The following is an 11,765-nucleotide window of genomic DNA, read 5'->3' on the forward strand; positions in this document are numbered from 1 at the left end:
ATTATCATGTATTTTCCATCGTTCCAGCTGTCTTATCCATCAAGAACTCATTAGATCGTGAGACCACGGATAAATACAACATCAGCATCACCGCCAAAGATTCCGCCCGCTCTTCAGTCACTTATGTTCCCATTACTGTGTTGGATGTTAATGATAACACTCCTATCTTCGGAAAAAACGAATACACACTTAGTGTTCCAGAAGATGCAAGTCCGGTTCTCTTCGCCAACCCAGGTATGATGTGTTGTGTTGTGTTTTCTAACGAGAAACAATTTTTTCTAGTTTTTCATATAATTTTTTCTCAAGGATAGCCTACAAAACCTTTTCCTCACCTTGTTCAATCGGTATTTCTAGTTAAAGCTTGATGAAACTATCGCATTTAACATAGTCCGAATTTTGTAGGGTAAAAGTACATTTCTTGCAATGAGACCATGTTCGCACGTGACGGTTCCGTTTCGCTCCGAAAAGAAACGAAACCATTCTATTGGTTAGAAGTGACGTAACACTTGAATGTAACCAATAGAATGGGTTCATTTTGTTCGTCACGTGCGAACATGGTCTGAATCTGTATGTAACGTCCATTGAAATTCCAGGAAAACAAGCTTAAATACATATAACGTCGAAACAGCGTCCATCTAACGTCCATTAGAATTTCTCAGAAAAACATGTCAGATATTATCCTACTGCCACAGAACGTCCATATAACGTTAGATTAACGTTGAAACAACGTCCTGTGTTAGCTTGGTTACTTTTCTCTATGCAAAGCTTTAGTATCATTCTCGAAAACCTTCTTTTGAGTTGCTAAAAAAGTTTTTGAAAAAACAGCTCGTTTGTCAATTTTTATCATAATATGAAAGGAGAAAACTTTTTCTCTCTTTTTTTTCAGTCTTGCAAAAAGTGACGGCAACCGACCGAGATATCGGACTAAATGCAGAAATCGAATTCTTCATCACCTCTGGAAATGTTGGAGATAAATTCCAAATCTCAAAGGACAGTGGTGAGATATTGTTTCTCGATTTAATTTTTACAGTTGACTCTTTGTAACTCAAACCCGCACGAGGAACAGAAATTTGAGACTGTACTGTATTTTGTAAGAACTTGTCAATAGTTCGTTTTCCAAACTACAAACTATTTATAAAACAGAATTGTCCTAAAGTTGGACAACCGCCATAGTATTACCATAAACTCTAAACCTCTGCTAGGGGATTTGTAAGTATTGTACATTTTCAGTATTTTTGAACCATTATTCCGTATTTTCTAAATATTGCTAACGTGAAGCTGTTTCTGATATCTCACAGGTGAATTGCGAGCTACTGGCAAACTAGACCGCGAACAAGTCGATTTCTATGACCTTATTTTGACCGCTAAAGACAAAGGAACACCATCTTTAAAAAGTTCAGTCCATTGCAAGATTACCGTGACCGACTTGAATGATAACCGCCCCATCTTTGAACAAGCTTCTTATGCTGTTTCCATCAATGAGAACACAAGCCCTCAAACAAAGATTTTGGATATCCGTGCCACTGATCTCGACATCAATGATAATGGAAAGGTAGGAGATTGTGCATCCTTGACCCTTGGCCATTTTGTCTTTTTCGAAAGACGCGTGTTTTTTTCTATCATATCTTACAGATTTTGTTTGGTCGGGTTTATTAGGTTATTTTTAGTTCAGTATTATTCATTAAAGTTCCATTATATTAGAACGTACAAAAAACCTACTTACCAGTTTATACCACAACAAACTCTTCTCAATAGGGGAGAAATCAAATAATTATGGCTGCATTCTTTTTCACCGTTCAACATATAGGTTGGATACTCCATCACCTCAGGAGACACCAAGACATTCTCCATTGACCCAGTATCTGGAGAACTTAAAACCATCAAAGCTTTAGATCGTGAGACCACAGATTCGTACAAACTTACCGTACAAGCGTTTGACCATGGAAAACCAAAACTGACCACTAACGTTCGAGTGACCGTCACCATCTTGGATATTAATGACAATGCACCAAAGATTGCGTCATTCAACGTTAACCCTGTCAACGAATCTGAACCAATTGGATACAAAGTTGCAACTATCACAGCCAGTGATGCAGATCTTGGTGTTAACGCTGAATTAGTCTACTCTTTGGCAGAATCACAAAATCAAGACTTCTTCCGAATCGATTCAAAAACCGGTGAAGTCTTCTTGAAGAAACAGTTGGATCGTGAAACACAAGAGCGACACAATGTGAAATTCACAGTCAAAGACAAAGGAAACCCTGTTCTCTCGTCATCTGTTGATAAAGTCATTCAAGTCTTGGATGATAACGATAATGAACCAGTTTTTGGAAAAGCCAGATATGAAGGTACAATTCTTCTTTCATTATTTTTTTGTAGTTTTCTTCTTCAAAGTTATTATTCCTCTTTTCTAGAGTCTCTCGTTTTTAAAATTCGTTCAATATTTGAAATTATTCAAAGATGAATTATATATATTTCCAAAAAGTTTTAAAACATAACTTAAATAGTCTGGGTGTTTGCCGCACATTTGTTATTCAAATTGTTGAAATATAGATAATTTAAGATTCGCATCCTTCATTTGCCAGCGTAGTATCGAAGTTAAGCTAATACTATTGTCAATTTACAGCATCTGTTCGTGAGGGAAGCACCAAACCCATTGTTCTGTTCACCGCATCAGCGACAGACCGTGATTTCGGAATCAACGCTGAAATCACTTACTCTCTTCTCGATACCTTCGGTGGGAAATTCTCAATCAATGCAGACACAGGTCTCGTCAGAGCTGTCAAACCTTTAGATTATGAAACCAAGAAATCATACACTTTGAAAATCAATGCAGCCGATTGGAAATACAAAAACGTTATCGTTGATGGGATCATTACAGTCATCAACGTTAATGACAATGATCCTAAACTGAGCGCTAAATCATACTCTAAAACCATTCCGGAAAATACTCCTACTCAAAGCAGTGTCCTCGTTGTCAAGGCAACAGACGAAGATCCGTTCGGTGAATTAGTTTTCACCATCGAAACAGCAGATTCCAAACTTCCGTTCAGTATTAACAGTAAAACAGGAGAAATTTATGTTTCCGGATATTTAGACCGTGAAACCAAAGACAATTATCAATTCAAAGTCAAAGTCTCTGATGGTGGAACTCCAAAACGCTCAGTTACTGCTGACATCAGCATTACCTTATCAGATATCAACGATAATAAACCCGTTTTCCCAGAATACAAGAAATCGGTTAACATTACTGAAAACAACAATGTCGGGGTTGCGGTTCACACTATCAAAGCTACAGACGCTGATCTTGGCAAAAACGCTGCAATCCGATACCGCATCAAACCGGGAACAGAAGATTCCGAATTCACAATCGGGGAAACGGACGGAATTATTAAAACCAAGAAAGTCTTTGATCGAGAAACACAAACCAAAGCGACACTCATTGTTCAAGCTTACGATTTAGGTACGCCATCTTTATCATCCGATGACGTCATCATTACGGTTACCATCTTAGATGAGAATGATAACATTCCAAAATGGAGGGGACAGTTCCAAGTGGAGATCAAAGTCGACATCAAAGAACATACTGCTGTAGGAACACAAATAAGAACAGTAATTGCTGACGATGCAGATGAAGGGGAGAATGGAAGAGTCAGTTATTCAATCAAAGAAGATTCTTCACCAGTGGCTATCAATTCTGATTCTGGTAAGTTTTTCTATAATGTCTAGTTCTAGTCTTTCCAATAAATTGTGTAAAGAGGTTTTCGTGTTTTGTAAAGTGATAAAATTTCACCCATTATGGAAAAAAACGTTCGAATTCGTGGAGGAGATCCCTTACACAAATCGAACGTCTGTTTCCATAATGGTGGAAACTTTACCAAGCATGAGAATCATCTGTACATACACATAGTACTTGGTAGAAGGGCAATCCAGCTTCCCACTTGTTATGGTTAACTTCATCATTAAGCATCTTATATTCGTTTTGTGCTCTGAAGAATCTAACATCCCCATGTTAAAACAGTTCAGGAATTACATTTTTTCTAGAGTACGCTTACTTTTTGAATTAGCTAAATTTACAGATTGCCTTCGAAACTTTTTCTTCCTTCAGGCTTAATCACAGTCTCCAAAGATATGGATCGAGAAAAGGTCGACAAACATGTCGTCACTCTGGTTGCCAGAGATAACGGTATCAAGAAACAACTTCAATCCGAACTAATCTTAACCATCAACGTTCTGGACATCAATGATAACGCACCAGTTGTTCAACCACCCAAGAATGGTAAAGTGAAAGAGAACGAACCAGCGAACACTCAAGTCATGAGAATTATTGCTACGGATGCTGATATCGGAATCAATGCACAAGTAAAGAAATTCACATTAATCTTAATTTACCTTTTTGTATTGCTTTTCTTCTGCAAAATGGCATTACAACGTGGTGAGCTTGACAGCTTTTTTTCTTCACTCAGGAGACGGAAAATCTTTACAGTCAAATCGTTCGATAACTGATATGACATTGCTCTCCCTGAGTGAAACCTTTAAATTTATTTATAAAGACAAGGCCTAAAGATGGATAGGATAGGTGATTTAATATAGCTCGCATTTTTCCCATAGATGCGCTACACGATTGAAAACTACCTTGATTTGTTTACATTGAACGAAGACACTGGCATGTTGACCACCAAGAAAGCTCTCGATCGTGAAGAACAAGAAAGATACATCCTCAAAGTCCGCGTCTTTGATCAAGGTAAGAATAACAGGAATGTCTTTTGACAGTGATTCCTACTGATCTCCAACTACTTGACTGGATCAGGCTTCCTGTATAGAAGGAAGCATAACTAGTCCGCCATCTTTTCGTCAACAGCGCGATTCGAATGTTTTGAAATTCGAACGTTCGCGAAAACTGAACATGGCAGACTAGTCGACTTCATAACTGTACGCACTTCCACGGGAAATCTGTGAGCAGTTAGCCTATCCAGTGCTTATCCAGTGCGTAAAGGAATATGATCTATGTATTACTGAAAGAAAAAAGCTAACGCTCGAACGTGCCATTGTGTCCGAAGGACTCCAAATTTCTTAATCCACAATTTAATCAAAATGATCACCTTGTTTAGGAACACCGACATTGAGTGGAACAGCCAACATTACCATCATCATTGGTGACGTTGACGATAATTGCCCGGTGTTCGAACGACAAAAGTACGAAACAACGATCGAAGAGAATGCTGCTTTTGGTACGTTCGTTCTCACTGTCAAAGCTACGGATCGCGATACGGGACGTAACGCTGAATTAGATTACGGAATCTTGGAAAGTAACGATAGAGGTAAGACGAAAGAATTTGAGTATGGTCGACTCTTCAGTCAGCTCGTTTTATAATACATATTTATTAATGAAAGTTTTCCGCCTTCTAGAGTGTATTGATAAAGCGGTGGTAGAAACTGTATCTACGATTTGTAGAATTCCCACTTTTTGAGGTACTTTTCATCAAGTATTTCCAAATCAGTAAACTTTTCTTGTTTAAAAATTGGTTTGAATTAAAATGGAAACTTGTTTCGAATGAAAACGGAAACTTGTTTCGAGTTGATTCAGATTAAAAAAATTAATACAAAATTTATACATTTCCAAAAAATTCTGCCTTCTCAAGAATTATTAGCAGCCCTTAATAACCTTTGGTCTACCTCCACAGGAGCATTCAAGATTGACGATATCTCTGGCAACATCACAGTTGTCGGTGAAGTCAACAAAGAAACTGAATCCAGATATTTCCTCAAATTACGTGCAGGTTGGTACTTCCTCTCTTTCATAATTAACTAGGTTGTTTTAACGTTTATTTCACGTTCACAACGTCTATATAACGTTAGATGAACGTTAAAACAACGTTATGTGACAGCTGGGAATTGGCTAGGTGTGCTAGTTAGGATAATTGACCAAATGTGTTAATCATATCACCACCTCTTTCCATCAAAAGTATTAACCCCTTCATATGTTAAGTATTACACAATTTTGAATGTTAAACAAATCAGAAAAGTGAAATGACCTAATGAAATATTCATTTCACTATGAAAATTTTATTTTTCAGGTGCCAAAAATTGCGGCTTGAAAGTCAACGATTCTGATGTTGGAGAAGGCGGCAAACCACGCCCAGAGAATTACGCCACCACCACAGTATACATAAATGTGATTGATGTGAACGATAACGCCCCTACCTTCTTGAACGGTAAACAAAGGATTGAGTATGCTGATGTGATGAGAAGTGATATCATTACTTTAAATGCAACGGATAAGGATGAAGGCTTGGGTGGTCAGGTAAGAAGATTCAAGGCTTTGAAATACAGTCGACGCTCTCTAATTCGATTAAGGGGAATTGAATTTCCATCGAATAAGGGAGCGTATCGAATAGTAACTCGTCATTTATGAGAGTTTCTTGTTCAAGATTAATATGTTGTTTAATATTATCGAATAATGTAACGTCAAATTAAAGAACGTCGACTTTACTTTGTGAACAAGAATACAGAAGATATTGTTTCTTGAAGTCTAAGAAGGTCTAACTCTGAGTTTTCTCATACAGGTGACATGAGTCTTTGTCTGTTCTTGATGAAAACTAGGTACTTGTAATAAAAGATTAACAACCGAATGCTCTTTTAATACCGTTATCGGCTGTATCATCATTTCCAAACGTTAACAAAATTTCCTTCACCCGTTTCAGGTTGAATATTCATTCGTTTCACAAATTCAAAAACAATCACCTCAAAACGAGGTTGAGAATCACGTCACCATTATGGCAAAAGATAAAGGAAAATCACAACAATTGAATTCCACCCTGACTCTGGTTGTTGTCAACAAAGTCCGTTGCGAAGCCATGCAATATTTCGTTGATTCAATGAATGGAAAAGTCACCGTTCAAAACTTGTGTTCCGTCACTAATGCAAACGCTGGTGAGACTATTGCTCTCCTCGGATCATCAAAAACATTAAAGTGTTCGGCAGAATCTAATATCGGCTCGGTAAAATACCGTTGGATGAAGGATGGTACCATTGTCTCTGATTATCAGGATGCTGGCGTATTGCTCCTAAAAAATATGAATTTTGAAATGGCGGGATCTTATTCATGCATTGCGCGAAATTCAGCTGGAACTCTTCAGTCATCACCCACGGATATTGTACTTCATCGTAAGTTGTGTTTTTGTATCGTAACGTTCTTTCGACGTCCATATAACGTTGTTATGTGTTATGATCTGTTATGTCCAGATGTAGAAAGTGCTCGTTTGTACCACGCATCAGATTATTACCGCCTTACTTCAAACAAACACCCCCTCCGTTTGAACGCCTCCTCTCCTCGAATGAAAGCCCCTCCTAAAACTCCGCTATGTGACGCTATAGACAATAGATATAGGTTAGATGGACGCTTTGTGATGAGTGGGTATGTTTCAATAGGACATGACTTATCTAACTGAAGGCGTTTGGCTTCAAAATCCACAATACTATATGGTTTACAACGAATTCTTTTTATTTCAGAACCACCAAGCATTATCACTCAACCAAAATCAGTGACAGTCGGCCAAGACGAGAAATTTATTCTGGAAGTCAACGCACGTGGTGTGCCTTCGCCAAGTTACCAATGGCACAAGAACGATGTCCAATATGAACGTGCTACGTCGAACACATTCGAGTTTGAAAGCGCAGTCAGTGAGGACTCTGCTGAATATTACTGCGTTGTTGAAAATGTCGCTGGAAAAGTCACAACCAACAAGGTGAAAGTACAAGTATTTGACAAAGAGACCGTCGTCAAGGTTACTGTCCGAATCACTAAATATGATGCTGTCCGTAAATGTTATTTATTCGATTCAGATGATTTTGAGAAGTTAGTCAGTAAAGCAACCAATGAGCGTGTTGTTGTTACCAAGGTTACCGGAGCATCCGCCAACGTCACTTTATGTCCTGTCACCGTCTGCACAAAGAATCCATGTGCACATGATGGAAAGTGTACAGAGTTGGACAACGGTGCATTCCAATGCCAATGTAAGACCGAATGGACCGGAAAAACCTGCCAAGAAGATATTGACGAATGCCAAAATGCCAACATGTGTAACAACGGACAATGTATTAACCGGAACGGCTCATTCACATGCAAATGTCCTTCAGGATACACTGGGCGTCGCTGTGAATACAAAATCGATGCTTGTAAACCAACCCCCTGTGCTTCAGATGAGAACTGTGTACCCAGGGAGACAGGAAAATTGTACGCTTGTTTGAAGAAAGATGATGAGATGACATTGGTGGTTACAGATAAGGATGGGACTTTCACCAAGGATGATAAATACCTTTTGGAACATCTCCTCAATCAGTTGTTGAAGTCAGGACAAGGATCGACCACTTTCTTAAGAAGAAAACGTAGAAGGTGAGCTTGAGAAAACTCAGATTCTTTTAAAATACTGATTTTAATTTTTTTCGTTGATAAAAGTCTCTGAAACTTGCCTGACGTTGTCAAGACTCAAGACATATCAATTGTCATTTTGTTGCTTTTGAGGAGTTAAGCCCTTCTAATTCAGTCAAATTCAATAATCGACATTTACGTTCTTTTCCAGACGTGCCACTCAATCCATTGATGTTGGAGACTGCACATTACACATCATCCGTAACCAGCAGGTCAACTCCACCAAGACCGTCTTAAAACTTGCTCTTGATTGTCCCAACAGTAACATCACAGATACTTCAGCTTTATTGAAGACGCTATGCGCAAGATTCTTAGCTGCAGGTGGTAAGAATACCGTCATTGAACAATGTGGGCGTGAAGGAGAAATGGAAGAAAAGGTTTGTGTTTTTATATTCATGATATGCACCATTGCAATGTCTTCTGGCATTACATCACGGACCCAATAGCCGATTGGTTGTGAGTGACGTAAAATCAGTCACTACGTCACTTTCAACCAATCAGCTGTTGGGTCCGTGGAAGACATTGCAATGGTGCATATCATGAAAAGAGTTGTATCAGAACGAATCTGATTAGTGGAGAATTGTATCGAGGAGGGCAAATAATTGTTCAGAATACAATTATATAAATAAACTGTTAACTCCCTAAAACCGATTCGAACAAATAATAGTTTTCTCCTTGTTCCTCATGGTTGATCGCCAACTGTCAATGTTTGATTGCAAGTATGAAAGGTATTTAATAGAATACCTTTCATCTGAGGCAGAGAGTCGGATATGTCATATTGAATAATCAATTACTCGAGTATCTAAATAATAACAGAAAACATTCAGTTCTTGAAGACTAGTAATTATGCATCAGCATGTTTTGATACGTCTTTAACACAAAAGCTTAGTTCAAAAGATTTTCTGAAATTATCGGAACTGCTCCCCGAAAGGTATGACTTTTAGAGGTTTTCTTCAATTACCTAATCAAAAGTTGTACCATGAAATTACCAATTATTAGTCAATGAAATGTCACAATTAACTAACAAGAACTTCCCTACTTGAATCTTTTAGAAAGAAGAGAAAGTACCAGGTGGTAAAACTGACGTCAATGTTGTTGTGGAGAAGAATGGAAAAGCACTTGGTTCTAAAGAAGCTACCGACCTCTTGAAGAAGAAAGATCTTGGAGAGAAACTTGGCAAAGATGGTAAGGCTATTTCAGGTTTTCTAAAGTGGCACTGTTACTTGTTTTTGCATTGGAGATATTTTGAATGCGTAGATTAAATTTGGATTACAAGTGAAAGAATCCTCCTTAATCAATGTGTTTTCAAACAGATTTTCTATCTCAATCTTCAACTTTTAAAAATAATGTCAATTATGAATCTACAATGTGTCTTCAGAATATTTAGAGATATCTGAGTTTATCTATATCAAGCTAATCTTTACCTTTGTCTCATATTACCAGGAGATTACGAAGTTGACGGTTTCGGCAAAGCTTATCCCGGCAACGGCAAATCAACTAGTGAAGGCGACAACTCGACAATCATTATCATCATTGTCGTCGTTTCTCTTGCCGTCATATCCGTCGCCATTGTTGCCGTCGTGTTGCTAAGGAAACGCAAAGAAGAAGAAAACAAACAATCAATGGTCATGCAACAAAGAGTGGCCATGTCACACGGAGGTAAACTATCCATTTCTGTCGTTACTAACTTACTAGCGAGTTTATTTATCAGAGGATATCGAGGGCATCGGTAAGTGAAATGCTACAAAACAAAAACGATAGTTGATGTACGGCTCTATAACGCCTTTGCTCACCTAAACAGACAACGGTATTTTGGTGTTTTTACCGTCGTCGAGCAAAGTAGACGGTGATTTTGGAGACATGTCAACTTTGCTTTATACCGGCGCCCCCCCCCCTCAATTTATCTCGAATACATAAACTCGATACTACGCTGTGTTTGCGGTTGCCTTCTATCGGATAAATTTTTATTGGAATTGCGTGTTTTAAACCAAATCATAAGGGTTTTTCGCTTCTCAGCTGTCATAGTTTTTATGGTCGGGTTTTAAACTAGACAGTTTTCTATCTTATAAAACTAGCTTAGAATTTTCAAAGTTTATAACCTAAATACAAGAAGAAAAAACTTTGATACTGAAGAGAGATATTGATATCCTTTATGTTTTTCTTCATTCAGGTGTCAGTACAAGCGATCTCATTCCAAGAGAAACGACCAAAACGAACGCCGCGTATGACGGAGGTGACGAAGTGAACGGTGATGGAACTTTCATGTTTGAAATGCCTGGAAACTTAAAAACAACCAAAATCGATAGTGCTGCCGAACCTTAAAGTATTTGTGAATTTTTAGATATGTATTTGAAGTTACTCTTCTATTCCCCTTTGAAAAGAATGCTCCCTTTTGAAAACAAACGATTTTGTCGAAAATGTGATTGAAAATTGATTGAAGCAATTGAAAGACTTTGATCTCAGAGCCAGATTTCAGGTTGCAAGTCATCAACCTTTTAACTAAAAGGATTTAAAAAATCATCTGTTATAGGGGGGGGTGCTTTGAAATTCTCCTCAAATTGAAAGTCAGATGCCTAAAACATTTTCTATTATAAATAAATTTGTATTGTATTAAACTGTAAATATCAGAATTCGCATTATTTTTCGTATTTGTATAAATTTTCGTAATATATTTCCCTCTTTACCGTTTTTTTTGTGTTTGTATTTTTCTTTTTTCTCATTTATGGAGATTTGTTTTCTAGATTTAGTTTTAAATAAATTGGATTTTGTCGCTAAATATCATAAATTATTTGTTTTTTTCTTCTTGTGTTTATCTGTACAATACTAGAGCTTGTTACATAAAGATTAAGAAACGGTGTATTTCTTATGTATATTGACTACATGTGAAATTTCAACCTACTGAAATTTGTAACGAGGTGAGTTTTTGGAATTCGACCTAATTTTTCGTTATTAACTCACTTCGGTTTCTAAGTTATGTTATTAATCATTTTAGAAATTTCTGAGCAGTTACTTTGATTTGACTGATTCGATTTTTTTTGAATTGATAACCCAACTTTACCTTTTGCCGTGGTAAAATATACTCGAATACTTCCTGTCGTGGGGCGTGCAGCGACTCCGCTGTATAAAGACAAAGTGCACTGATTAAAAACCTACCATCGTGTAAGTCTCAAAGATTCCATTTCGTGGATCGCACAATTTTGTGCCTTAATGTCAAATCCATAAATGTTGTTGTTAATATACGCATTATTAGCAACATTATAAGTATTTATTTGACATTTTTGAGTTTTGTTTAGAAATGTTTCGTGAACAAGACTAAATTTCAGTTGGGACTTAA

The 11,765-nt window shown here is 37.4% G+C and overlaps 1 protein-coding gene across 1 annotated transcript in view; it reads left to right on the forward strand.

Moving 5' to 3' along the window:
* Positions 1–11,216, forward strand: part of LOC136824767 (protocadherin Fat 4-like) — a 30,108-nt gene extending 18,892 nt beyond the window's left edge. Inside the window, exons 28-43 of the mRNA XM_067080740.1 lie at positions 28–234; positions 887–997; positions 1,299–1,552; positions 1,808–2,348; positions 2,627–3,706; positions 4,109–4,362; positions 4,612–4,744; positions 5,112–5,321; positions 5,685–5,780; positions 6,078–6,304; positions 6,705–7,167; positions 7,513–8,395; positions 8,583–8,808; positions 9,484–9,616; positions 9,875–10,090; positions 10,602–11,216. Coding sequence (XP_066936841.1) covers positions 28–234; positions 887–997; positions 1,299–1,552; positions 1,808–2,348; positions 2,627–3,706; positions 4,109–4,362; positions 4,612–4,744; positions 5,112–5,321; positions 5,685–5,780; positions 6,078–6,304; positions 6,705–7,167; positions 7,513–8,395; positions 8,583–8,808; positions 9,484–9,616; positions 9,875–10,090; positions 10,602–10,753 — 5,186 coding nt within the window. The 3' untranslated portion in view covers positions 10,754–11,216. The remainder of the gene's footprint in view (positions 1–27; positions 235–886; positions 998–1,298; positions 1,553–1,807; positions 2,349–2,626; positions 3,707–4,108; positions 4,363–4,611; positions 4,745–5,111; positions 5,322–5,684; positions 5,781–6,077; positions 6,305–6,704; positions 7,168–7,512; positions 8,396–8,582; positions 8,809–9,483; positions 9,617–9,874; positions 10,091–10,601) is intronic.
* The last annotated feature ends 549 nt before the right edge of the window (positions 11,217–11,765 follow it).

Source organism: Clytia hemisphaerica, unplaced genomic scaffold, assembly GCF_902728285.1.
Source record: "Clytia hemisphaerica strain Z4C2 unplaced genomic scaffold, Clytia hemisphaerica genome assembly, whole genome shotgun sequence".
Lineage (NCBI taxonomy): Eukaryota > Metazoa > Cnidaria > Hydrozoa > Leptothecata > Clytiidae > Clytia > Clytia hemisphaerica.